This window comes from Carassius carassius, chromosome 31, assembly GCF_963082965.1.
Source record: "Carassius carassius chromosome 31, fCarCar2.1, whole genome shotgun sequence".
In the NCBI taxonomy this organism is placed as follows: domain Eukaryota; kingdom Metazoa; phylum Chordata; class Actinopteri; order Cypriniformes; family Cyprinidae; genus Carassius; species Carassius carassius.
The window spans coordinates 27,121,109-27,149,048 of NC_081785.1; the positions used below are offsets into that span (position 1 = coordinate 27,121,109).

General features: G+C 40.7%; 1 protein-coding gene across 4 annotated transcripts in view; it reads right to left on the bottom strand.

Annotated features, from left to right (window-relative positions):
* Window positions 1-12,221: 12,221 nt before the first annotated feature.
* LOC132111818 (collagen alpha-1(XII) chain-like) overlaps window positions 12,222-27,940 on the bottom strand; it is a 73,758-nt gene continuing 58,039 nt past the window's right edge. For 3 of the 4 annotated variants that reach the window (XM_059519429.1, XM_059519427.1, XM_059519430.1), the window contains 14 exons: window positions 27,786-27,863; window positions 26,340-26,426; window positions 25,834-25,887; window positions 25,543-25,638; window positions 24,586-24,639; window positions 24,038-24,091; window positions 23,756-23,809; window positions 22,578-22,649; window positions 22,374-22,409; window positions 22,082-22,148; window positions 21,796-21,978; window positions 21,435-21,512; window positions 14,436-14,606; window positions 12,222-12,983 (listed from right to left, as the gene is read on the bottom strand). In XM_059519429.1, the coding sequence (XP_059375412.1) occupies window positions 12,838-12,983; window positions 14,436-14,606; window positions 21,435-21,512; window positions 21,796-21,978; window positions 22,082-22,148; window positions 22,374-22,409; window positions 22,578-22,649; window positions 23,756-23,809; window positions 24,038-24,091; window positions 24,586-24,639; window positions 25,543-25,638; window positions 25,834-25,887; window positions 26,340-26,426; window positions 27,786-27,863 (1,230 nt within the window). In that variant the 3' untranslated portion in view covers window positions 12,222-12,837. Of the gene's footprint in view, window positions 13,743-14,435; window positions 14,607-21,434; window positions 21,513-21,795; window positions 21,979-22,081; window positions 22,149-22,373; window positions 22,410-22,577; window positions 22,650-23,755; window positions 23,810-24,037; window positions 24,092-24,585; window positions 24,640-25,542; window positions 25,639-25,833; window positions 25,888-26,339; window positions 26,427-27,785; window positions 27,864-27,940 lie in introns of all 4 variants that reach the window. The other variant, XM_059519428.1, reaches the window with a different exon arrangement.

Here is a 27,940-nt window from a genome sequence, read left to right on the forward strand (position 1 = left end):
CTATCCAGCACTGTACTTTCTCCTAATCAGTGATTTATATCTCTGTCAAAACTAAGTATATCAAATGCTCTTTTCCATGATTTATCCATGATGCCATGATTAAAGTCAAAGGAATTTTTCACAGTCTGCCAGCTTATGGGTCAAAATTGCTATGACATGACCATACAGCTTCTACTTTACTGCTATAGTTTAAAAGTTCCACAGCGACAAGCTGCTTGAAATGTCACATGAAATGGAAAGCATCGGTCATGTCTGCTGAAGCCAAACTGATTGTTGTTATACAACTAGGTTTGTATATTTTCTGAAAAGAATAAATGAGCAGTGTTTGCCTGTATTGAGGTTTTGGGTGTGTTGCAATGCAGCATCTAGGTTGCTGGTTGCTTATGATACTATGGTCCCTATTTGGTCATTATAAATGTTTGTGATATTTTTTACTCAATTTATTGTCTGCCAAATGAAATCTGACCTACTACAAGAAAAGCAATAGCACATAAAGAACACAACAATAGTAACAGTTTCACCTGGCTGTTCTTCATCTGAGCAATTGTTTCAAACATAGATTCCCTAACATAAACATTGTCCAGTTTTCCTATATCTTCTGATTGGTTGCAGTTCCAATTCCAATACCAATCAGTAGTACAACGTCTGAGTCAAAAGATGAACATGATAATATGTGTTAATAACACATTTTATTCATGACAACATTCAAAATAGTTTTAGCATTGTAACGGATATGACAATGGTAATTTATCTAGTCTTGGTGACCTAGATCTGCTTCACATGCTGCTGCATCAAAAGGCAATCATAATTACCATAGCAGATCTAGACAGGTGGTGCTGGGGAGGTGGAGGGTTTCAGAGGAAAACCATTTATTCTCATTGACTGCAGAATCAGCAGAGGCTAAACAGCTTGTGCCATAAAGTAAATGATGTGATTGTTTGCAGATTATAGGTAAAGGACTAGAGCAGGATTCCTCAATAGAAAAGAAATTCCAAGAAAAATGTCTGACAGAGAATATTGTTTGGCCCGTGCTAATTTCAAATAAAGTGTCATGAAAATTAAAACACAGCATCAGAAAGCGACATTAACTTACATCGTGTCCACACCGGATGCATGCGACGCAACAAAATACAACAGAACTTATAATCAGTGATGCTGTCTGCATCGGATGCAGCGGGGTGTCACGGTTGGTAAACCTGGGTAAACCTAATCTCTGGGTTTTGCACTTTGTGGGTGAAGGCTGTGTGTCACGCGTCAGCACTGATTAGTTTGTGGGTGTCTCTGTTAATTGTCATCAGCAACAGCTGATGACCCCGGAACCCCGTCCACTCCTCGCAACCACCATCAAGCAACACAACTTACCTTCGGCTCGCTTCCCCGCAGTTCCTGTGTCACCCTCTCCTGCTGCATACTCACCTCCGCCTTCTGGATTCATCACTCCTCACCACCATCTTGGACAGTGCATTCCTCCCAGCGTTGTTTGTGTTCCAGTTTTGTATTGTCTCCGTATTCTCATTAAACATTATTAACCTCGCACTTGCTTCCTGCTCCTCCTTCACCCAGTCATCACAGAACGCTCTCACCAACCATGGAAGCAGCGAGCATCACTTCACTGTCGGAATTTATTCACCACAGCGTCAACCGCATGGATCAGCAGCAGGAGAGCATCGTGAACACCGGACGCGTGATCCAAGCGGTGGTGACACAGGTGTCCGAGCTCACCCAGCAGATTCACCAACTCACCTTTCCCACTGCGCCCACCGCACCGCCTGCGCCGCCGTCCCCCGGGAGACCTCCCAGGACCACTTCCGGCCAGAGCCGCGACTTCAGTCCTACTCCGGTGAGCCAAACTTTTGCAAGACTTTCCTTAACAAATGTTCCATGCATTTTGCATTACAGCCCCGCACCTTCGCGACAGAGGAGTCCAAGGTTGCGTTTGCGCTTACTCTACTATCTGGCAGAGCCGCCTTATGGGGGACGGCGGTGTGGGAGAATCAACATCCGTGTTGCGCCTCGTTCCACACCCTCTCCGATGAGATGAAACGGGTCTTCGATCGAGCCGTGGCTGGCAGGGAGGCCGCCCACCAGCTCTCGGATCTTATACAAGGAAAATCATCAGTGGCGGACTATTCCATTCAGTTCCGCACCCTGGCGGCCGTGTGCCAGTGGAACGAGGTGGCGCAGTGGGATTGATTCCTGCATGGGCTGGCCGACCGTGTTCAGAAGGAGATCTACCTCCTCGAGCTGCCCCCAACGCTCAATGGTCTTATCGACCTGGTCCTTCGGGTAGATGCTCGGATTAACCACCTGGGTAGACAAGTCAGTCCTACACGCCATCCCATCTCTCCGGAAAGGGGGCGCTCGAGTCGAGAGAACATGGTCGGTCCCGTTGACGATGACGAACCCATGCAGGTGGGTAGAGCTTGGCTTTCCCGGAGGGAGAGAGAGCGGCAGAGGTCCCAAGGACTGTGTTTATATTGCGGTGGCTCGGAGCATTCCATCTACTCATGCCCGGTAAAAGAGCCAGCCCGGTAGTAAGTTTGAGGCTACTATCGGGTGAGATCTCCGCCGGGAAGTCCTCAACCACATCATCGACTCTCCTTCCTGTGAAACTGCGGTGGGAGAATCACACTCACGACTGTCACGCCCTTCTGGACTCTGGGGCCGAAGGTAATTTCATTGACTCTCTCATTGCACGTCACTTGAACATTCTGGTCCGTCCTGTGTCTCATCCCATCCATGTCACTGCACTCAATGGCCAGGAACTGCCCCACGTCACCCACTACACGGAACCCATCACTCTGCTCACCTCAGGCAACCACGGTGAAACCATATCCTTTTACCTTATGGACTCCCCTGTAGCTCCCATTGTTTTAGGTCACCCCTGGTTAATCAAACATAATCCACGAGTGGATTGGGGTTCCAACACTGTCACATTGTGGAGTGAAAGTTGTCATGAGTCTTGTCTGGTTTCTGCTTGTCCTGTTGTGCCTGTTTCTGTCTTTCAGAAAGAGAACATGGTGTTATCAAACGTGCCCGCAGAGTACTTGGACCTGAAGGAGGTGTTCAGTAAGTCCCGTGCTGCTTCTCTTCCTCCGCATCGTCCCTACAACTGTGCGATAGATTTAGTGCCAGGTAAGTCTCTGCCTAAAGGCAAACTTTACTCTCTTTCTATTCCGGAGAGGGAGGCCATGGAGAAATACATTTCTGATTCCTTGGCATCGAGGTTCATCCGCCCTTCCTCTTCTCCAGCGGGGGCAGGATTCTTTTTTGTGGGTAAGAAGGATGGTTCTCTGTGACCTTGTATTGACTACCGAGAGCTGAACAAAATCACAATAAAGAACACCTATCCGTTACCGTTGATGTCTTCAGTTTTCGAGAGGTTACAGGGAGCATCCGTATTCACAAAATTGGATTTACGTAATGCTTATCATTTGGTCCGCATCAGAAAGGGGGATGAATGGAAAACTGCATTTAACACCCCTAGAGGGCACTTTGAATATTTGGTGATGCCGTTCGGGCTCTCCAACTCGCCTGGGATTTTCCAAGCACTCGTTAATGACGTGTTGAGAGACATGGTAGATCAGTTTATATATGTTTACCTGGATGACATACTGATTTTTTCTTCATCTCTCCAGGAACATATTCAACACGTCAGACGAGTGCTCCAGAGATTACTCGAGAATGGACTTTTTGTCAAGGCGGAGAAATGCGTATTCCATGCACTGTCTGTTCCCCTCCTAGGGTATATCGTCTCGTCCGAGGGAATACGTATGGATCCTGACAAGGTTAAGGCTGTGATAGATTGGCCATCTCCAGATTCCCTTAAGGCCCTACAGCGGTTTCTGGGGTTCGCCAACTTCTATCTATGTTTCTTTCGTAATTTCAGCCAACTAGTCTCACCTCTGACAGCCTTGACCTCCCCCAGTACTCCGTTCAGGTGGTCGGATTCAGCCGAAACTGCATTTACCAACCTCAAGAGCCACTTTGTTTCGACTCCCATCCTTGTAGCCCCTGATCCCACACAGCAGTTCGTGGTGGAGGTCAACGCATCAGAGGTGGGGGTAGGAGCAGTTCCCAACGTGCTGCCTCGGACGATAAGATGCATCCCTGTGCGTTTTTCTCCCATCGATTATCTCCTGCTGAACGCAATTATGACATTGGTAACAGAGAATTGTTGGCCGTCAAATTAGCTTTAGAGGAGTGGCATCACTGGTTGGAAGGTTCAGGGGTACCTTTCATTGTTTGGACTGATCATAAGAATTTAGAGTATATTAGAAGTGCCAAAAGACTCAATTCCAGGCAGGCTCGGTGGGCACTTTTTTTTCGGTCGTTTCGATTTTACTCTGTCGTACCGCCCGGGTTCCAAAAATGTCAAACCCGATTCTTTGTCACGTCTTTTTAATCCCTCCACCCGCCCGGTGACTCCCGAGTGTATTTTACCTGAGAAAATAGTCATCTCAGCACTCGTATGGGAGGTCAAATCGAAGGTCAAGACGGCCTTAGAAGGGGTAACGTCTCCGCCTGGTTGCCCACCGAATCGTTTATTTGTGCCGGAAGAGTCACGGTCTGAAGTCATTCAGTGGGGTCACTGCTCTAACGTTGCTTGTCTTCCAGGGATAAGCAGAAGCAAGGGGTTAGTTAAACAACGATTCTGGTGGCCACTTATGGCTCGTGACGTCCACGATTTTGTTTTGGCTTGCTCAGTTTGCGCCAGTGGTAAGTCATCTAACCGGCCTCCTGATGGGCTTCTTCAACTGCTGTCTGTTCCTTCGAGACCCTGGTCACATATCACACTAGATTTTGTTACCGCCCTCTAATGGCATGACGGTCGTTTTGACCATAGTGGACCAGTTCTTGAAGGCGGCACATTTCATTCCCTTGCCCAAATTACTGACAGCCAAGGAGACAGCGGTCACTGTCCTAGATCACGTCTTTCGTTTACATGGCCTCCCGGTAGACGTGGTTTCTGACAGGGGATCCCAATTTATATCCAAATTTTGGAAAGAATTTTGTAAGTTGCTAGGAGCGTCGCTTAGCCTGTCTTCGGGTTATCATCCCCAGAGTAAAGGGCAGTCTGAGCGAGCCAACCAAAATTTAGAGAGGACGTTGCGATGTTTGGTCTCCAAGAATCCTTCTTCCTGGAGCCAACAACTCTCTATGGCGGAGTACGCTCACAATTCATTACCAGTGTCAGCCACGGGCCTCTCTCCATTTCAGTGCAGCTTAGGTTACCAGCCACCAGTTTTTCCTAGTCTGGAATCTGAAGTCACAGTCCCCTCCGCTCACGCATTTGTCCAGAGGTGCCACTGCACCTGGACCAGAGCCCGGGAGACTCTGCTCCGGGTAAGGGAGCGCACTAAGGCCAAGGCTGATCGCCACCAGTCAAAGCCTCCCGTTTACATCGTGGGTCAAAAAGTGTGGCTTTCTATGAACAACATTCCTCTCCGTTCCGTCTCTAACAATAAGTGATAATAAGTGAAGTGACATTCAGCCAAGTATGGTGACCCATACTCAGAATTTGTGCTCTGCATTTAACCCATCCGAAGTGCACACACACAGAGCAGTGAACACACACACACACACTGTGAGCACACACCCGGAGCAGTGGGCAGCCTTTTATGCTGCGGCGCCCGGGGAGCAGTTGGGGGTTCGATGCCTTGCTCAAGGGCACCTAAGTCGTGGTATTGAAGGTGGAGAGAGAACTGTACATGCACTCCCCCCACCCACAATTCCTGCAGGCCCGGGACTCGAACTCACAACCTTTCGATTGGGAGTCCAACTCTCTAACCATTAGGCCACGACTTCCCTAACAAATTAGCTCCCAAATTCATTGGCCCGTTTACTATCACCAAGATCATTAGTCCGGTGACAGTCCGCCTCAAACTACCACCAGCGTACAGGAGGATACATCCTGCCTTTCATGTGTCCAAAATTAAACCTGTGTTTTATTCACGTATTAACCCTCTGGAGTCGATTAACGCGTTATGAGTCATTTTCTCCTGATAACCCCGAAAAGAACTTAAATTACACTTTCAGTTTTAATCGTACAGATAAGAGCAATACATCAATCGAATCTGTAAAGGGTCTACTTTTTTTGGATACAGAGATAATAACAACAAAACTTTGTGCACAACAAGGTGTGCTGTCTGCAGCCTTTGTCTGCGCTGATCTTAATTTACAAACATGTCATTAGAATGAACTGTAACTCCGTGAATACTCAACGAAGAGACATGAGAGAGATATCTATAGAAAGCTTGACATGTCTATTTTTAAACTAAATAAGTGCTGCCGAAAACAAATATTCTGTGATAAAGTAATCCATATGAAAACAACGCAATGTCCGTTTTTCACGTCTTCCTTCATTATATCTAATGTGACCACGCCCCCGTGCTGAACGCTCTATTCAGATTCAAACTGAAGCACGCGGCTTGAATACGCCCACACAGAAGAAAAAGCAGCGAGACTGTTGTTCAAGTTTTTTTATTTTACTGTTTGCTTCGCGATGAGAGGAATAAGACATAATTCACCCAAAAAGATGCGATGTGGTTGAGGATTTGAGATTTAGATTTCCTCAGAAAAAAAGGATGAAGCACTTTATTCAGCAGAGATCATAAACATGAGTAAGTTTATTTTTATTTATTTATATACTTGTACTAGTTTTCACATAACGTGTAAACATTTTACTAGTTAGACTTTTTCCAAACTATAATTCCTGACTAAATGTATAATCAAGTGAAATATTATGAAGTTTCAATAACAATATACAATACTATACCATTCAAAATCTATATATGTAAATAATATAAATGTAACAAATAAATGTAACTGTAACAAATGTAACAAAAAATGGTGTTCTTTTAATTTATCTCCCCTAAAAAAACTGAAAAATATTCTCAGCTCTTTTCAACATTAATAATAATAATAATGATAATAATAATAATACAAGTTTTTTTTTTTTTTTTTTTTTTTTTTGTAGAAAATAAGATAGTTAAAAGGATTTCTGAAGGATTGTGTGACTGGAGTAATGATGCAAAAAATTAGTTTGAAAGTCAGCTTTGATTGTTCCTAATAAACTGTTTAACTGCTCCCCCAAGTGGATATTAAATTATGTTGTGGGATAATTAAATATATTCTTAATAAACTACAAACATAAAATTATATAGATTTATTTTGTCATCACATTCTTTCTTGTAACTCTTCCCCTCTCAGTGACACAAGCTGACTTAAAGGCTCATTATGCAGCTCATTATGCAGGCCTTTGTCTTCTCAGGTGTAAATCACAATGATATTCATGATAGTTGACGCCTACTCGCATATGACTTTTACCAACAAAAAGTGTCTTAGAAAAATTTAAATCAATATATTGTTTTCTGTAAGTGAGTAAACAAAATGATTTTCACATAATTTAGAAAGAAAAATTCTAGGCTACAAGCTCCAGTTCTCAAAAATCCCGGGAACCATTGTTCTTTATGCCTTATTCAAGTGTTTTAACATTTTTAGTTTTTCACTAACCACGCATAACATTTTTTTTCTCAAAAACACGATCATGTACATGCATGCATTTCACATATTATTATAGCCAAGTTTGTGCTGATTACAGTGAGATTAGACTTTACCCATTTAGATATTTATAAGAAACTGAAAAAAGCACAAATGTCAGGGCATGACAAAACTTCTCCAGGCCCCAAAAATACCCTTAGACTCCAGAGGGTTAATCCGCCTACCCCGGTTCCCCGCCGCCGCGTCTCGTAGATGGGGAACCGACCTATTCGGTTAATCGTATTCTGGACTTGAGACGGAGGGGACGAGGATTCCAGTATCTGGTGGACTGGGAATGTTACGTTCCGGAGGACAGGAGTTGGGTACCTGCTAGGGACATACTGGATCACTCCCTTATTGATGATTACAATCAGCAGGTAGGCCCTTCTGGGAAATCCAGGAGGAGTTCTTAGAGGGGGGGCGGGGGGTACTGTCACGTGGTAAACCGTGATCTCCGGGTTTTGCACTTTGTGGGTGAAGTCTGTGTGTCACGCGTCAGCACTGATTAGTTTGTGGGCGTCTCCATTAATTGTCATCAGCAACAGCTGTCACTCATTACTCATCCCTTTATAATGGCTTGTCTAGCGTCTTGTGTTCGTGAGAGCGTTGTTTCCTGTTTGTAACCCGTGCCTTGCTTTCTTGTGTGTTTCTGCGTTGGATGTCCGTGTCTCCCCGGAACCCTGTCCACTCCTCGCAACCACCATCAAGCAACACAACTTGCCTTCGGCTCGCTTCCCCGCAGTTCCTGTGCCACCCTCTCCTGCTGCCTACTCACCTCCGCCTTCCGGATTCATCACTACTCACCACCATCTTGGACAGTGCATTCCTCCCAGCGTTATTTGTGTTCCAGTTTTGTATTGTCTCCGTATTCTCATTAAACATTATTAAACTCGCACTTGCTTCCTGCTCCTCCTTCACCCAGTCGTCACACGGGGTGCCGCGTGAAAAATACCCTGCTAAATCGTTATATTTATGATGCAGTGACACAGAGTGTCTAAAGTGATTTCCAATGCTTCGTCACTTCCAGTGTAAATATACAATGTGATAACAAAAACATGGTGAGTGTTGTTAAGTAAAGAAAAGTAGACACTGAAAATAGATGATTCAGATGTGAATGGACTGACAAGTTTTGAGTGAGTGGTACCATCTTTGTTATGGATGCTGGTTCGCAGTGTGTTCACAGTTTAGCATAATTCATTTACATTTATTCATTTAGCAGACGCTTTTATCCAAAGTGACTTACAGATGAGGACAATGGAAGCAATCAAAAACAACAAAAGAGCAATGATATATAAGTGCTATAACAAACAGTCTCAGTTAGGTTAACACAGTACACGTAGCATGAGATTTTAAATAATATAAAAAAGAATAGAGCAAGCTAGTGTTAGAGGTCTTTACACATACACACACACACATACACACACACAATTGCATAATAAATGAATAGAAAATAGAATACAAAAAGATTAGAAAGGTAGTTAGATATTTTTTTAAGAATAGAATTAGAATAGTGAGTGTTAAAGTTAGAGGGTCAAATCAAGATGGAAGAGATGTGTTTTAAGCCGATTCTTGAAGATGGCTAAGGACTCATCTGCTCGGATTGAGTTGGGGAGGTCATTCCACCAGGAGGGAACATTTAATTTAAAAGTCCGTAAAATTGACTTTGTGCTTCTTTGGAATGGCACAATCAAGCAACGTTCACTTGCAGAACGCAAGCTTCTAGAGGGCACATAAGTCTGAAGGAACAAATTTAGGTAAATGGGTGCAGAGCCAGTGGTAGTTTTGTAAGCAAACATCAATGCCTTGAATTTTATGCGAGCAGCTATTGGAAGCCAGTGCAAATTGATAAACAGAGGTGTGACGTGTATTCTTTTTGGCTCATTAAAAATTAATCTTGCTGCTGCGTTCTGAATTAATTGTAAAGGTTTGATAGAATTGGCTGGAAGACCTGCCAAGAGGGCATTGCAATAGTCCAGCCTGGACGGAACAAGAGCTTGAACAAGGAGTTGTGCAGCATGTTCCGAAAGAAAGGGCTTGATCTTCTTGATGTTGAATAAAGCAAATCTGCAGGATCGGACAGTTTTAGCAATGTGGTCTGAGAAAGTCAGCTGATCATCAATCATAACTCCAAGGCTTCTAGCTGTTTTTGAAGGAGTTATGGTTGATGTGCCTAACTTGATGGTGAAATTGTGATGAAACGATGGGTTTGCTGGAATCACAAGCAGTTCTGTCTTGGCCAGGTTGAGTTGAAGGTGATGGTCCATCATCCAGGAAGAAATGTCTGTTAGACAAGCTGAGATGCGAATAGCTACCGTCGGATCATCAGGATGGAATGAGAGGTAAAGTTGAGTGTCATCAGCATAGCAGTGGTATGAAAAGCCATGTTTCTGAATGACAGAAGCTAATGATGCCATGTAGACAGAGAAGAGAAGTGGTCCAAGAACTGAGCCCTGAGGCACCCCAGTAGTTAGATGTTGTGACTTGGACACCTCACCTCTCCAAGATACTTTGAAGGACCTATCTAATAGGTAAGACTCAAACCATTGAAGTGTGGTTCCTGAGAACTTTTATTAAAAAAAAAAAAGTTAAACTTTTATTTAACAAAGTGTTTTATTTAACACTTTTATTTAAAAAATCTGAGGTAAAATATATATTGTTGCTTTCACTAGGGCTATAAAGATCACGCAAAATAATATTTAAACTCATATTATACCATTTTAACACTGAATAAAGTAAATAATCATTACCTAAGATTATCACTGTCATATTTTGTATGTTGTTCCTGCCACGATGTCGCAGAAAAAAAAAAGCATTTCTAAAATAGAATTCTGTGTCGCTTATTGTCATGTGTAGCTGTCGCGAGTGGTTAGGACAAAAACTACAAAGAAAAGATACATATACGTGTGGTTGGGACACACGGTGTTACAGTTTGGTCCCCCCAAAAAATCTAAGTATAAAAATTTTAATGCTAACAGATCTAATAATTGAAACTGCAATTAGGGAAAGTGGAGAGAAGAGATTCAGTCAGGAGATGAGCAGGAACAGTTGATTTGCATGGCAGATGTGGAGATCCAGATTTTTTGTTTGTTCATATGTTTTTAATATTCAACAGGTAAAGTTCTTCAGTATCTAAATGCTAAAATGTTCATAATTGTTTCAATAAATCAATTGTTTGTGACCATCTTTTGATTATATATATATATATATATATATATATATATATATAGCATAGGTCGAGGTCTTGACAGAATGAATTGGTATCGTTTGCAGAATTCAGTCTCTGGTGCAAACTAATTGAACCCTGGACTAGAGTTTCATGACTGAACTAGATGTTTAGCCTAAATATCTGTTACACATGCATGTTGTTCTGCACGTGAACGCAGAACCCTGCAATTATCCTGCAACTTAAACACACAATTATGGGGTGTATTATACTATAGTGTGGACGCATAAACTGTGATGTAGTAATTGTAAAATTGATTTGATAATCATCTTCTATGCCGTAATCTCCAGTAAGACAAAACATTCCCTACCTGGGTTTTGAAAGTACTATAAATACATGATGTACCCTGCTTTTATTTTACGAGTTAGAATGAAAAAAGCAGTAGGTGAAACGATCAAAGTTAACTGCTTTCCTTTGAAACAGATGAAAGAGATGAGGAAGTGCACAGAGGTATAGACCATTTGTGGCAAATGCCTTTAAAGGATTTTTTTCACTTTAGGCTTAAGATGGAGGAAAACAGTCCACATGAAACAATCAGCTCTAATTGAGAGCACATGTATTTGAGGAAACACCATGAAAACGAGAGCCCTTGAGGGGCTTTGCAGCCGCTAACAAGCCAACAAACTGAGGATGTTGCTAGAGTTTCTGATGAAAACTGTATGAACAAAGGTTAACTGGGATGTGAACTGGACTAATTCCCAGGAACAGACAGCTTTGTATTGGGCTCCTGTTGCTTTGTTATAGACTGGTTATAAAAAGACTTTTCAATGACTGATGGCTCTTAACCATTCATTGAATAAAAGAAAGAATGATATTCTAGAAGTTGGAACTTTTCATGTGGGGAAAAGAAAAAAAAAAGTCAAAAGATGTCAGTAAAATGGATTATGGTTAAGAAACACCCATGATGGATTGAATGTAATGTTTCTCGCTAAATGGTTAAAAATATGGCTTGAAAACATTTGCTCCTGTGGTGAACAACAGCATCAAAGAGTTTGTAACCCGGCCCCAAGTATAATATCAGAAACTGAGGGTTATATAATCCAACATTCCAAACTCTTTTCATTTATTCAGATCTCCTCTATGTTCCTTCGATCAAAAAGTCTTGAAAATAGTCACTGAAATAGACTGATAGAATGTTTTGAGGAAAACTTCAAATAACGACTGTTTGTCTTTAATGTGTCAAATACATCTCAGATACAATTCCAATGTAGCAGAACAAAATATATCTCAATGAACATCTTTGGCATTCAAAAGAACATCTGATCTCCTCTATACTTTTGTTTTCTTTGGAAATACACACTCCACTGCTGTATAGAGCTCACCTAAAGTGCTTTATTTCACTGTAAAACGTTTATGTTGAAAGCAAGACTTTTAGCTGTTTCTTAGAATTTCATTTTAGGAACTGAGTGTAATTTTAAATGCAGTTTATTAAAAAGAGAACACGTGACAATAGCACTTAAACATTTTCAGTAGTTTTATTGAAAAATGCCTCTTCTGATTCAGAAATAAATTAGAACATAAGGCTGTGGAATTCACAATGTGCAATTCAGACATGAAGAAAACAATTCTATGTCCATAGACTTGCAACAAATTCCAACTGCATTTCAACTGATATCACTGGAAAAACAACTATATTCTGATTGTAAACGTCCTTACTAAATATACAACACAGGCATGCAATTCTTCTTTTGGTGTGAATTGGTATACAACAGATAAATATTCAGTTTAGGATAACAAAACAAAAGCCAGGTCTAAGAATTAAGAGAAGTTTGTCATTTTCCTTGAGAGAGAAAGAATATCACAACGCACTGCAGCAAGCACGTTTACACTTTGCAAACTTTCAAATGTGCAGGGAATCAGTTCGTAGTGTTTATAGGACATAGTGCTAAACATGAGTTTCTTACAAATACAAAATGCACTTATGTTACAAGCAAAGACACATTGTGGAACCATCGGCAAGCACACAGATTTCTTACGAGCCTCTCCACTTGACTGTGTTAAATTTGCATGTAAACAAGGCTAGATCTGGACTTAAATGCAGTTTTTGACAGTACATGAGATACACGTTCACTCTATGTTTCTATACTTGTAGCTTCCTTTCTTGATAGCGATCTCTTTCCACGCTGGTATCGTAAACCTGGTGACTCTGTCTGGATATCTTCCAAGGGCTGGGCTGGTATGGGCACTACATAGGTTTCAGGTTCTGGCTGGTAGGGGCCTGCTTGGAAATATTATTTGGCCAGCTGAGCATGTGTTTTTGGGTCATTTCAACTCTTCATTCATACATAGTGTTAATAGAAAAATAATTCCTATATTAACAAAAAAACTATCCCCCTCCCCCAAAACTATCACTAATCTAACATTCATGTATAAAAGAATGCATTTGTGAAAACTGGCTGTGAGGTATCATACAATTATATAAATCACAATATCAAACCATAGTACTCTGCAAACATACCGAAAACTTTGCGGTTGCATATGCTAATGGCACACACTGCTTTTTTAACCTGAGCGTTGCCTACATGTATCATCAAATATAAAAACCACAATTTCAAATGAAACATCAGCAAGAAGCAAGTTATCAGCTGCAAGCTTGATCACTGCTGTTAACCTGTTAACATTTACACTGAAAACTTTGTTTATTTACAGTCATCTCACCCTCATGAAGAGCTACCACTGTTGAACACTGTTAACATAAACGCTCATTGTTAGTAGTTTCACATGCGTTCTCAGCTGCTCTAGATATAAACGGGCCACGGGTATATAACCATCACTAGCTCCAGTATGATATAGTAGCGCACAGCTGGTGTTAGTGGCAGTCCAGTCCTTTCTTTGGTTCGGTTGTTTTTTAAGAGTTGGTTATCATTCAGCAATCATATCCATGGTGGTTATCCTTATTAGCTCAGAGCGAGTGCTAATCTCATTGGCACGGGATGTGTAAGGGATCAGGCAGTCTAGATAGCATACTACGCAAAACCTGAAATGGGTTAAAGATTGTGTTAGTTCATCTCAGTGGCAAAACCGCTACTTTCAAAAGTATAAACATGCAGTTCTTCATTGATTAGCTATTATGTTAAGCAAAGACACAGCAATCATATGATAAGCCGCTTGCTCTCAAGATCTTTTCCAAACTCTGCTGAGCTACCTAGCTAGATGGGTTTATGCTGCCTTCTAAAAGACTTTGATTTGTCAAAATCTCACCTCAACACATTGCATTAATAGATATGATCTTCTTCATTCTGTCATTTCATCTGAATATCAACATTTCAGTCAAAGCAGTTTTTAGGTTATCTGATCTAATTATGTCTCTATAATGTGTGATATTATGTTGTTTTGTTTTGGACACATTAAAGTGTTTAGGTATATGTAGCAAGACAATACATTTTCTTTTCAATTCTATCAATGAGAACAAAGCTTTCAAATTCAGTCAATCTTATAATAAAAATTAAAAAATAAATGTAAAATGCTCTTATATTGCATTATATGTTTACTTTAAATAGAAAAACAAGGTGGAACTGTTGTTTTCAAATTATATGAGGCTTCTGTTTAATTTAGAATGTTGCTTAAGAAAAGCTCAACACACCACAGCAAGACAGCTCACTAGATTTTGGGACAGAGCTTAAGCTTAAGTTGATTAGTTTTTAATCAACCATACTCGTACTGTGCTCACCTGGGTAACCCTGTCCATTGTAAGGGATGCCGACACACTGAGAGGAGTCACAGTATCCTGGAGGCCCAGGTGGTCCGCTGACTCCGGGTCCACCCTGCCGCCCTGGTGGGCCACGGGGCCCTGCTGAGCCTGAGGGACCAGGGGGTCCTATCTGAGACTGCCCTGGTGGCCCTGGAAAAAAGCAGAGAGAGAAGGTATAAGAAAGCACCCTTTACTTCGCTTCTAGGTTTTCACTGGATAGGGTTGGGGAAAAGTGATTTTGAGCACTGTAATTTAAATATTTTGACTTCTTAATTAAAAGGAAGAAGGGGTAAATCCCCCACCCCAACCATTTTCTGTCTAGACGGTGTAAACCAAACTGGAATGCTGTCCCTTGACTCTCGCTTTCATGAACTCTGAAGTCAGCACATGTGTTGCCAATAAAGCCTCCACAGAAAACACAAGTCAAACTACAAACAGTGAGTCACCGCAAGCTTCCTCCCACTGTACATATACAATCGCCATGTATTTCATTCACTGAGACGTCTTGGCATAGTTTGAACGAGGGAGATGTTTCCCTTTATTCATAGTTTTCTAGCTCCTGGAAATGTGTGGTTTAACATTAGCAGACTGGATAGTAATTAAATGTGTCCCCTGGAGAAAGTGCAGAATTGTGTTTGTTGTAGTTACCATGGAGCGAATAATTCATTTAGAGCCTTTGTGATGGGATGTGTTATGAGTGTATCAGGAGTGACTGCTTTCAGAATGCTAAGCATGTCTGTACAAATTCTCTCCAATAATAACTGGATTACTGCGACCTTGTGATCATGGCTCAGCTTGGAAGCTACCACTTTGGCCAGCTTTACTTCTTATGATAATGGAAGAGCCTTGTTGACTGAAAGCAAAATTGTTTCCAGGTTTTTGTGTAGCAGGAGGCCTGGGTGCAGATTATTACTGTTATAACATCTGTGACATTTTCTGCATTGGCCCTGAACAGGCAAGAGGATTAAAAGACAATACAGATGTTCATTTTAACTGGTTAACCATTAACCAACCGTTAAGAATTTTGACCAATTAATACAATCAGTTAAACATTTTTTAAAAGTCATTTATTTATTTTCAGTAATTTATCAAAATATTTAAAAAGGTTTGCTGCATGGTTAAGATATGCTATGTGTAGGCAATAAAAAGTTGTAAAAAAAAAAAAAGAAGAAAAGTATGTACAAGTCGCATTTTATTATTTCTTTCAGAAATAGGCTGACTCAAAATGTTTATAAACATTATAATAAACACTGTAAATATAGCTAGGCTATTTTAGTTTCCCTTATTCCACAACAACTCTTTCAATTAACAGTATTTAGAAAAGAACAAGACTTAAAAATATAACAAGCTATAGCAATATAAATTACAGGCCAAAACAAATTAATTTAGGCTAAAACGAAACTGAAACCAATGTCGGGTATCTCTTTCAACACAAAATCAAATGACTCCATATTCGCCATGTGTTTGAATGCCAAATTATTATTTATTATGTAGCCTAGCCTAGATCACTTGCATTCCAATATCTATGTAAAACAAAATGTTTTGCATAACATCACGACGGTACGGTGATAACACTTAATAGCACAGATTTTACTAGCTTCATATTTAAACTGAGCATTGTTTTTTTTTTTTTTTTTATATATATATGTTTGGCTGACTGTATTTTATTATGATAATAAACAGGTAGCATTGTCAAGGTAGCAATGCACTTAAATATGCTTTTGTAAAATAAGCCTAAAGAAAAATTGGATGCCACTTTCTGCCGCCTGGTTTTCTTTCGCACAGCACAAAATGAACTGAAACTCTGCATACTAGGCTACTTGTTGCCCAGTTTTTCATTCATTTTCTTAATTTTTTTTAAAGTAAAAAATTTTGTTTTCGTATAGGCCTATTTGTTCATTGTTTGCTGCTTTTTGTGCATGTAAAAATACTCCCTGGAAACAAATGTTAGTATTTTTATTGGGTCACAGACACTTATCCTTTCTAAATTAATTAAATTCTAATTTAAAATAATCTTGTCGGTTAACAGTTAATAATCCGTTAACGAGTGTCAGTTGTCGGTTAGGAAAAAAAAAAAAATTAACATCCCTAAAAGACAATTAATATTTATGAATATTCAGATTTGATATTCAGAGAATTTCAGGTTCAATTTGAGTGCTTTGTCAAATGAGAACAAAGCTTGAACTGAATTTAGCTATATAATAACAGTACTGTCTTATTTAGCATTGTCCCATTTTTTTTAAAATCATTAATGTGACAATATTGACATTGTTTTTGAATTGAAATAAATCAACATTGAACTAAATTAAAATGAACAATTAGATTATTGTCTTCTGTAAAGCTGCTTTACAGCTAAACTTAATTCACTGCATAATTGATTAACTTTGCAACATTGAGAGTAAATTGAATCAATTTTGAACTGAATAATGACACTATATATCTTTTGTGAAGCTGAGCTGAGTTTGAAAGCTGAGTTCTGCAACACTGTTGCATTGTTAACATTTGTTACAAACACGCCAGGTTCCACCTCCACTCATTCACAATGCACGCCCTCACCTGAGTACTGAGCACTTCCACCTGACCCTCAACATTACCCAATAACCTCGGCACCATAAATACCACACACACACACACTCAATCAGCGTCCGGTCTCGTTCGCGACAAGGTCTTACCTGTATGCTAACTCAAAGGACTAACTCCTCCTCTACTTACCTCTCTCCAGCAATTCTCCGAAGATCAAGATCCCCAGTGTGCGTGTGTGTGGTTCACCTCCCTCCTCTGACGTGTTCACCCAGCTCTCACGGATCCATTCATCACTCTACCCAACACTACCTGCTCCTCTGCTTGTGTCTATTAATAAACCCTTCTGTCTGTTACTCCTCAGCCTCCCGAGTGATCTGTAACAGAAGACCGGACCAACACCGCTAGGCACAAGCATGAGCCTCACGGACCCCTTTCAAGATCTGGTCGATGCACTCCGAAGAACACTCACGGCTACACCTGCATCCCCAACACAAGCGAGCACTTCCTCACCTTCCGTTCACGCCAGTCCCATGGCTCGGCCGGCGCCCTACTCTGGTTCGGCGGAAGAGTGCAGCGGTTTCCTCCTACAATGCTCGCTGGTCCTGGAGATGCAACCGCACTTGTACCCCACCAAGAGATCCAAGGTAGCCTTTGTAATTTCTCAACTGCAAGGTTGTGGGCAGATTCAATATGGACTCAAAATAACCAAGTTATCCAGTCTTATTCCAGCTTCATCGACCATTTCCAAGAAGTTTTTGGCAGACCAGCTTGGGACTCTTCCATTGGTGAGAAGCTGTATAATCTCAAACAGGGAAAATTGGCTTTCAATGAATATGCCCTTGGAACCTCGAGTGTGGTTGCATCTCGCTGCATACGAGGACACCATCGGGCTTGATCGATTCATCCAGCTGTCCATCCGCTTCGCCACCCGTATGCAGTCGTGCTTAGAAGAGCACCAGGGCCAGGCATATTCCTCTATGCCACTCTGCCGACCACAGGCGGTCAGCTCCCCAGAACCAGCCAGCGAACCCATGCTAGTGGACTCGTATCGTCTCTCTGTGGCTGAAAGACAAAGACGGCTGGCCCAGAATCTGTGCCTCTACTGTGCAGCCCCGGGGCATGCCATCGCTGTATGCCCCGTCCGTCCTCCTCATCCCATGGTGAGTGCCATTCTCCCTTCAAGATACCAAATGAAACCACTCACCACTGTTGTGACACTTACTGCCGCTAACATATCTCTTCCAGTTTCCGCCCTCCTCGATTCTGGGTCAGCCGGCAACTTCATCTCCGGCGCCCTCTGCCATCAGCTCAAGCTTGCTACCACAGCAATGCCGTCAGCCTACCACAGGGTAGGCCGTCAAGTCCACACTATCACCGGCAAACCGTTAAGTAGAAGATGCGTGTGTCATAGTGTGGGTCCCATTTCCCTCCAAACCGGACTACTCCATCATGAGGAAATCCATCTGCTGGTTCTGGAGGAATCCACTGCTGACGTGATTCTAGGGCGCCCGTGGTTAGAGCAGCACAATCCCATAATCTCCTGGAAGACAGGCAAAGTCCTGAAGTGGGGCGACGCCTGTTTCAAGAGCTGCATCTCAGGTTGTCCAGTTCCGGCCACACCTTCCCCTGAACCTCTTCCAGTTTGTTCCACTGTTTTCACCAAGTTGGACCTCCGCAGCGCCTATCACCTCATCCGGATACGAGAGGGGGACGAGTGGAAAACAGCCTTCATAACCCCTACTGGCCACTATGAATACTGCGTGATGCCGTATGGACTTGTTAACGCCCCCCTCCGTCTTCCAGGACTTCATCCATGAGGTGCTCCGGGAGTTCCTCCACAAGTTCGTCCTCGTCTACATAGATGATATCCTCATATACTACCGGAGCCCGGCAGAACATCAACGCCACGTTGCGGAGGTCCTTCAACGCCTGAGGGCCTTTCAACTCTATCTCAAGGCCGAAAAGTGCTCTTTCCATCAGCCCTCAGTGCAGTTCCTTGGATACAACATCAGCAGCAGTGGCATCCGGATGGACGAGGGGAAGGTAAATGCTGTCAGAGATTGGCCCACTCCTACCACCATCAAAGAGTTACAATGGTTCCTTGGCTTTGCCAACTTCTATAGACGGTTTATCCAAAACTTCAGTACCATCACCAGCCCTCTCACCAGTCTCCTCCCTAACAAACCCACTCCTGGTTCATCCCGACCCCGACCGACCCTTCGTCGTGGAAGTCAACGCCTCAACCACCGGAGTGGGAGTGGCCCTTTCTCAGCAGCAGGGGAATCCCAGCCGTCTGCACCCATGCGCCTTCTTCTCCCGGAAACTCAACCCGGCAGAGGTCAACTATGATATCGGCAACCGGGAGTTGTGGGCCATCGAGTTGGCATTAGAAGAATGGAGGCATTGGTTGGAGGGAGCCAAACACCCCTTTCTGGTCCTCACAGATCATAAAAACCTGGAGTATCTTCGAGTGGCCAAAAGATTAAATCCAAGACAAGCCCACAGGGCGTTATTCTTCCCCCGCTTCCACTTTAGCATCTCATATATTGCCCAGGGGTGAAAAACGTAAAGGCTGACGCCCTGTCCCGGTGTCACGCCCCCGAAGAGAATCTCGAAGAACCAGATACCATTCTTTCAGAAAAGGTCATCGTCTCTCCTATTACCTGGTCCACAGAGACCCTTCCTCCTACCAATCCTACTATGAACACCCCGCCGGGTTGCCCACCGGGACATCAGTATATTCCCAGGACACGGCACACTCCACTCATTCACTCCGCTCACACATCTCTTGGCACTTGTCACCCGGGGGTCAATGAAACCCTCTCGTTGCTTAAGGAACGCTTCTGGTGGCCCAACATGGCCTCGGATGTCAGGAGGTACGTGAACGGATGCACAAGCACCATAAATACCACACACACGCACTCAATCAGCGTCCGGTCTCGTTCGGGACAAGGTCTTACCTGTATGCTAACTCAAAGGACTAACTCTTCCTCTACGTACCTCTCTCCAGCGATTCTCCGAAGATCAAGATCCCCAGTGTGCGTGTGTGTGGTTCACCTCTCCTCTGACGTCTTCGCCCAGCTCTCACGGATCCATTCATCACTCTACCCAACACTACCTGCTCCTCTGCTTGTGTCTATTAATAAACCCTTCTGTCTGTTACTCTTCAGCCTCCCGAGTGATCTGTAACAACATTTGCATGATGCTATTTTGTACAAAGCGCTATATAAATAAATGTGACTTGACTTGAAGAGTAACAAATTTCTAAAGAAAAGACGTGGCACGTGGAATCTAGGAATGGTAACCATAAAGGAATTTACCTGGTTCTGATTTCATTTATGTTTTGTTAACAATTTTTATTTAGTAATTCTTAGGAAGAAAAAATGGCTAATGTTAAGACCACAATTCTTATTGAATAAACCTCCCATGGATGTCTTGCGTCAATTCCTGAGGTCATTTCAGATTTTAACTCATTTGGACTGTTGATTCAGGTACAGCCAGCAGGAAAAAAGAGGGCTTACTGCCCTGACAGTGGCTCCGCTGCATATTTTTGCATGTAATATGGTTTTCCGTCTACGTCAACTGAAGAACGCAGATGTTCCAATGATAATGGAACCAAATGATTTCATGAACATTATTTATAATAAAATGCTTCTTAACTTCTATTCATTTCTTTATTTTAAGGGGGGGGGGGTCTGATTATTTTGTAGTCCAAAAAAATTCTTAAGAATATATTAATTTTTATTTTTTCCTAAGATTAAGACAAAACTGAAGAATTCAAATGCTTGGAATCACTTCTGGTTCCTGTCTGATGATACTCAGTGCTATATTTCTTCATAGCCAACACCAATTTACCATACCAATTCTCAAAACTAACAGAATGCATAGTTGCAGTGAAAACTATGCAAAACTAACAGAATGCAAAACAGAAGTGTTCATTATTGGACCAAAAACCACATGTAATAATAACCTAAAACACTGTCTAACACTTGATAGCTGCTCTGTTAATTCCTCGTCACCAGTTAGGAACCTAGGTGTGCTAGGTGCTCCCTCTTAATACCAGCTGTCACAACATGGTTTGATGAGGGGTTAGCACTCGTTTGAGCCAACCTATCCAAACAATCCATGGGGAAAAGCTGTTCCTGACCACAGTTGTGTAACAGGCCATTCATGTCTAATTCATCAATCATGATTCATCAATTTGTGCTAATGTTCATCTATCATGCCTAAATAGTCCCAGAATGAGAAACATTGTGATATGGAATAACAACGTAGAAATCACAGTTGTTAAATACACATTAACGATACTAAGAATTGGTTCCATTAATCAGGAGATTTTAGATAGTCTATGTCTGGAAGCCTTGGAAAGGCAAGTGTGTGTACACATTCTGGCAATAATTAGCAGTGAAATGGACCGGTTAGGCTGTGGTGGCATACGGTTGCACAAAGACATACCAGGAGGTCCAGGTAATCCTCTCTGTCCTCGAGTGCCAATGCCTGGACTTCCTCTTTCACCCTTCTCTCCGGGCGATCCTAGGATGTTATGGGTAAATGCATAAAAATTGTAAACCATATGCGTCTGTTTGGCAGTAACATCAAATGGCAAGTATATACATGAGGATGATTTTAAGGGGAAAATTAATTATATTACAATCATGTGCATCAAACACTTGTTTGAGTTTTTAATAAACCAATAAATACACAAATACATTCAATGTGTTTGAGCCCACCCTCAAATCTATATGACTATGACACATAAAGATGCCTTATTTTGCCATCTTGAAAAGACTTCTTTCCATGTGAGGTAACTGCATACCTCTTTCTCCTGGAGACCCAGGTAAACCTGGATTTCCTGGGAACCCGTTGGGTCCGGGCTGACCTTGCTCTCCACGGGGTCCCTGGTCGCCAGGTGGGCCCGGAGGTCCAGAAGGACCAGGACTATTACTCCTGTAGTTACTGGGGATCTGGTTTAGCATCATATCAATTCTACTCATTTGTCCTACAAGCAAATGAAACATTTTCTGTTTTAACATGAACAAAACTTGATACAGCCGTGGCTGGAATATTTTGTTATTTTTTGTTATTATTTTGAAGTGCCTTACTGCTGACTAATTGTTCACAGACTTGTCTTGCTACAGAGCGCATCATATTCTGTGACGCAGTGTCTCCCTGGAAAACAGAAAATACAATAATCCAGACTGTTCTTGCTCAAGCAAAAGCATTGCTAGGTGGTTGCTGGGATTTTATTAGGAGTTGCTGTGCAGTTCTTCATGCAAGAGTGTTCTTCATGGTTACTACTAGGGCATTGCAGAGTGGTTGCTAAGGTATTGTTAGCATTTGCTAGGGTGTACAATGCATGACTTAAAATGCAAATTGTATGAAAGCGACACATACCCTTTCACCCTTCTCTCCTTTCATGCCAACAGGTCCCTGGGATTGACAGATGAGAAAAGATGAGTCAGAAATCACTCAAATCGCCTATAGCTTGTGACCATATGTATGGTTAGGTTGATTGGCACACAAGCGAAAGTTGTACATGCATTAATTTATATAAATATCTTTAGAACAAAATATTTAGAATGAGCCAAATGTACATACGGCCATGCCAGTGTCTCCAGGTTTCCCTGGTTTTCCTGTAATTCCTGGCATTCCAGGTGATCCTGGTGGTCCCTAAACATATTCATCTCATTAAGCATTACTCATATTAATTATAATTGCCATTTAGTTACTGAAAAATAGCCTGAACTCACAATACCAGCTCATTCATAATCACTAACATAGAGAACCAGCAGCAAGGTCGCCTTGAAATAAACAGCAGTGTTATTTTAGTATTACTGAGATACTTTTAAGTTAAACTTTTAAGTTTTTATTCATAGTATAATTATTATTGTTTTTTTTGTTTGTTTTTTTTTTTTAGATTTTCTAGTTTTGTTTTAATATAATTTTATTTTATAGTCTTAGTAATTGTGTGCATTTTGTAATTGTCATATTTTATATATTTATATATATATATATTTATATATATATTTATATATTTATATATTTATATATTTATATATTTATATGTGTGTGTGTGTGTGTGTGTGTGTGTGTGTGTGTGTGTGTGTGTGTGTGTGTGTGTGTGTGTGTGTGTGTGTGTGTGTGTGTGTGTTGATTAAGTACATCAAGCTAAACTAAATTTTCCTTTGGAACTAACTTTTTTATGTCAACATTTACTTCAAGTAAACTATAATTAGCCTTATGAACAGCACATGTCCTATTAGACATGACAGCTTGGATAGTTGTGGTAAAAACCATACACACATTTAAATTCCTAATTCCAGTGGCTCCAAAAATGCTTACACTTAATTTTAAGGTGATGCTGTTATAGTATAATTACACAAATGAGTACTGAATAATATTAAGTACTTACTATATGGTTAAAGCTTGGGTTTGGTTGTTATTACAACAAGTAATGTGTGCAACTATGTCACTTTAAAATAAGTGTTACCTCAAAAAGCAGTTAGACATTCAAGCAATAATAAAAAAAGTAAATGTCTTTGCATTATATTACTAAATTATATAATTAATTTGTGTGTGTGAGTGTATGTGTGTGTCTGTAATCGGATATAATTCCATTATATTATAAGTCCTTGTAATTCACTGTATTTGTGAAAGAAATGTGATCTGTTATAAAAGAAGAAGAGAAAATTTGATGCACGTGCTATATTGCTGAATTTTTTTTTACTTTTTCAAGTCTCACACTCATCAGATTCAAAAGCTTGCACATTACATACCATTGGTCCCGATGGACCTCTTGGTCCAGACGGGCCTTCATTTCCTGGTGGACCCTGAACAAAAACATATACCATTATGAACTGTACAAGATCTTTAACTTATAGCATTAGCAAATATTCATTCAATCTGGAGAACATTTAAGGATGCCCTTGAGATGGGCCTAACACAACCCCCTGAATATGTCTGACAAAACAGAAGAGACAAGTCAGATGATAATGCTAAAACTGAAAACATGCACTTTCAAACCAGTTCAAGGTGTACTTTAAAATCTTCAATCTTACCCTTGCTCCAGAAGGTCCAACAGGGCCGAGTGGACCTGGAGCGCCAATCGGGCCCTTGAAAGAAGGAAAAATACTTAATTTCATTCGTCACACCGGTGGTTCATGGATCAAAGCTGAGCGATTTCAAATATTCTCAGGATATGACTAAATTCAACCTTTCCATGGAAGAAAGGGAAGGTTTTTCTAAACCATATGAATACATGTACAAATAAACGTCTTGCAAAGTAAATGTGCCTTCATCCTGTACAGAAATAAGTACAGACATTTGTGCTTCTATCTGTGTATTTCTTTTGGAAGTCAAAAATAAAATTACGTCATGATGAAGGTGTTAGCAATCATTCCACTCTGTTTTGTTACCCTGCTGTAAATCTGACTGCTTGTGAGGATGTGGGTTGTTTTCGCCGATTGTTTTTTAAGCTTGAATGTAATCATAAAGTCATTTATCTGATAAACACATTAAATCTTCTGATCCCACACTGCACGGACCTGCCAGGATCCAATACAACACACGAAGCACTTAAAAACAGCTCAAACAAAAAGGCACTTACCCGCTGTCCAGATAAACCTGGGTCTCCGGGGTCTCCCTTAGGTCCGGGCCGCCCCTGTAAATGGAAGAAATGAAGCAAGCTTTCAACTCAATCCTCTGTTACATGAAATTGAATGGAATTTACATCTCAGCCATATGTGGATGAGGGGTAAGGGGGCGAGTAAGTGCTGGACCCGTTAAATAAACGGGTCCGAGTCTTTTAGTCATAAATTACAGCAACACTATGCAGTACTGTAGCCAGACAGGAGTAAGATTTTAATGTCCCATAGAAGATGAACACAACAAAAATGAGAGAAATATAACATAACATATAAAAGACATACATGAAACATACCCAGTTTTAAACACATTCAATGCCTGACCCGTCCTAAATGTGTTCATCTGACATTCAAATCAGTCTATAAAAACCCTGGCGTATTTTTAGAACATTGTGCATTTTCAGTTAGGAAAAATTATATGTTGACCTTCTGAGAACATTTTCTTAAAATGTAAACACCTACTGATTTTCAAATAGTGTTATATCAGTATTATTTATATACTTATATATCATTTATTAATATTTTTGCTTGAATTAGCTTTTATTTTTCTACTGTCTTTTAAAGTTTTCATTTGAGTTCAAATGTTATTTATTTTTTTCAGTTTTTCAAGTTAGCAATTCTAGTACTTAAACTTATTTTATTTCAGTTAGTTGCCAAAGCAGCTTTTATAATTACCGGTTAAGTTTATTCATTTTTAATTTAATCTAACGTTTATATTTTATTTTATTTTACTTTATTTCAGCTTCATTTTAATTAACTTAAACTCTTTTAATAGTTTGAGTTTTAGTGAACAATACCAACACTATTTCAAACCCTGTTTCAGACTCAAGAAAGGTCTTAATATTTACTAATTCAATTCTATGAGCGGCAATACTAACATTTTACAGATGGGAATGGACAGAGTTGCGTGATTTACTTACTGGTGCACCAGGAATAGACAATCCATTAGGGCCCTGTGGGCCTGGTGGTCCCATTTGTCCAGGTTGACCCTGCTCCCCACGTGGGCCCATTGAACCCTGCAATTGCAATGATCAGGTTTAAATCCTGTTAAATTACCCAGTTTCAGCACTCTAGGAAAAAGTGCTGAGTGAAATGGTTTCTTGATGGTATCGATGGAGGAACCTGTTCAACGTCTACTTCACTATCTGACCATTTATCATTCTTCAGCAGGTCATTTAGAAACTAGAGATAGAGTAGGAAGATAAGCTTACCCTGGGGCCAGACTCTCCTCTCTCACCTCGTGGGCCTTTTGTACCAGGGCTGCCCTGGAAACACAAGGAACAAAGAAAAGAATTTCAGAGGATTTGTTATTTTATAAGACAAACTGTCAAAAGTCTATAAAGAGAGTGATGTTTTCAAGTTCACACCTAACAGTTTGCCTAACAGTCTTCACTTCTGCTTCCTGACTTTTAAGCGTATCTCCTAATGTCCACGAGTAAGTCTCTAGTCATTAGCTCACTCTGTGCTGTTAACCATCGCTAAACTCCAGATGTTCAATCCATGCATAACAGTGTGGAGAGAAGAGCCCCCATAATCATAGTCCTGTGCTTAATGCAAAGAGCAGAACTGAAATTACAGCACTGGGGCTTTAGGGGAAAATATCCCACCGTCCCTGAACTCTGGACCTTTTCATCCTCATCATGAGAAGCTAGATTTGCAGCGGTAGTACAATGACTTCAGAGACTTGGGAAATGTCATGGGACTCTAATGATCTTACCTGAGGGCCCGCGGGGCCTGGAGGACCAATGCTGTCCTGAGCACAGGTGCAGGAGTGAGGAAGAGCGGGACATTTGGCTTCGTCTCGCTACAAAAATAAAGATACAAATCAAACCTCCTGAAAATGTTAAAGACTCGACAGTTTAAAAAAAAGAGAAAAGAACTACAATATTAAAAACAGCTGGAATGATGATGTCATTTCAAAGATTAAACCTGTTAATTAGTTGCCTTACTGTATACAGTGATAACTGTAATACTGTAGATCTAATAGGACATATAATTAACTTTTACCGTGAAATACTGTCGTTGCTGTTTTTCAGTGAAATAAATGTTTCTTTTTAGTTTTTTTATGGGTTTTATGTTTCATCTTATGTTGTTAAATTAATGTCTATTGCATTATTGCAGCGACGTGTGTTTTGTGTATTGAAGTATACATACAGTTGCCAATTTTGTTTGTTTTTGTTTTTTTACAGATTGTTTTACAGCATCAAGTATGTTTCAATAAAGATAAAAAACAAAATGCTGCACTGGCCACAGAAGGAACACGTCTACCTGCCCTTCAGCTACTCTTCATGGCCAAAGGTATGTGCACACTCCCTTCTAATGAGCGGGTTTGGCTAAGCTCTTTAATTCATGTGAAGACAAATGCTAAAGGAAAACAAAAATCCACATGTTTCAACGTTTGTAAAGGCATATGGGTTAATGTTCCTTGTTAATGTTCCTTGTTATTTCTTGTTATTTACTAGAAATGTATAAAATGTATATAATCTTTTGATTTTTAGTCCAGTTATTGTTTCCATATTATCCTGTTTTTACTATATTTACCATATTATCGTTAATTTAAAGGTCAAATTTTATTAGAGTCAATTGTTGGGGAACCTTACTTTCTGACTTTTGATTAAACACTTTGTAATGTAAGTGTTCATTTAAATTCAGCAATTTTGTGTACATCTTTGTGATTTTTAAATTATGCTAAATTACACTGTTTTATTTGTATTTTTCATCTATATAAACATAATATAATACACAGTCCATAGTCTGACCTGATGTTATGTGTTGATTTACTCATCATTAATATAATCCAAAACATGTGTTGATGCGTTATGTCATTTGAGAAAGATGGACCTTGAACTGAGAGCCCTTTCAGTGCTTTAGAACAAGACAGAGACATATTGCTACAAAGGGACTCCCTAAAGAAACACTGAGGAAAAGGGAAATGGCCGTGAAAACTGGGAATTGCTCAAAAGCTTGACAGCTGTATTTAGTGTCCCTTCTCTGATTACAAGCATCTTCTGAAGTCTGCAAAACTCAATGACATTTTCTTAGCAGGGGTTAAGTGTGCTTTCACTAAAAGCTTTCAACGTACTGACTGAACAGTAGACAAAACTTCGAAAGAGTCAGAAAACCCACCCCGTAAGAAGACAATCTACATACAATTCCTACTTACCATTGCTGGAATATCACAACATTTGTCTCGACTTGTCCAGCCCAAACTGCAGACAATATCAAACATCTGGAGCTGGAACTGAGGGAGAGAAAAATGGAACACAAACGGATGTTACAGATGGCTTGCATTGAGCGCTGGGACTCGAAAATAAAAAA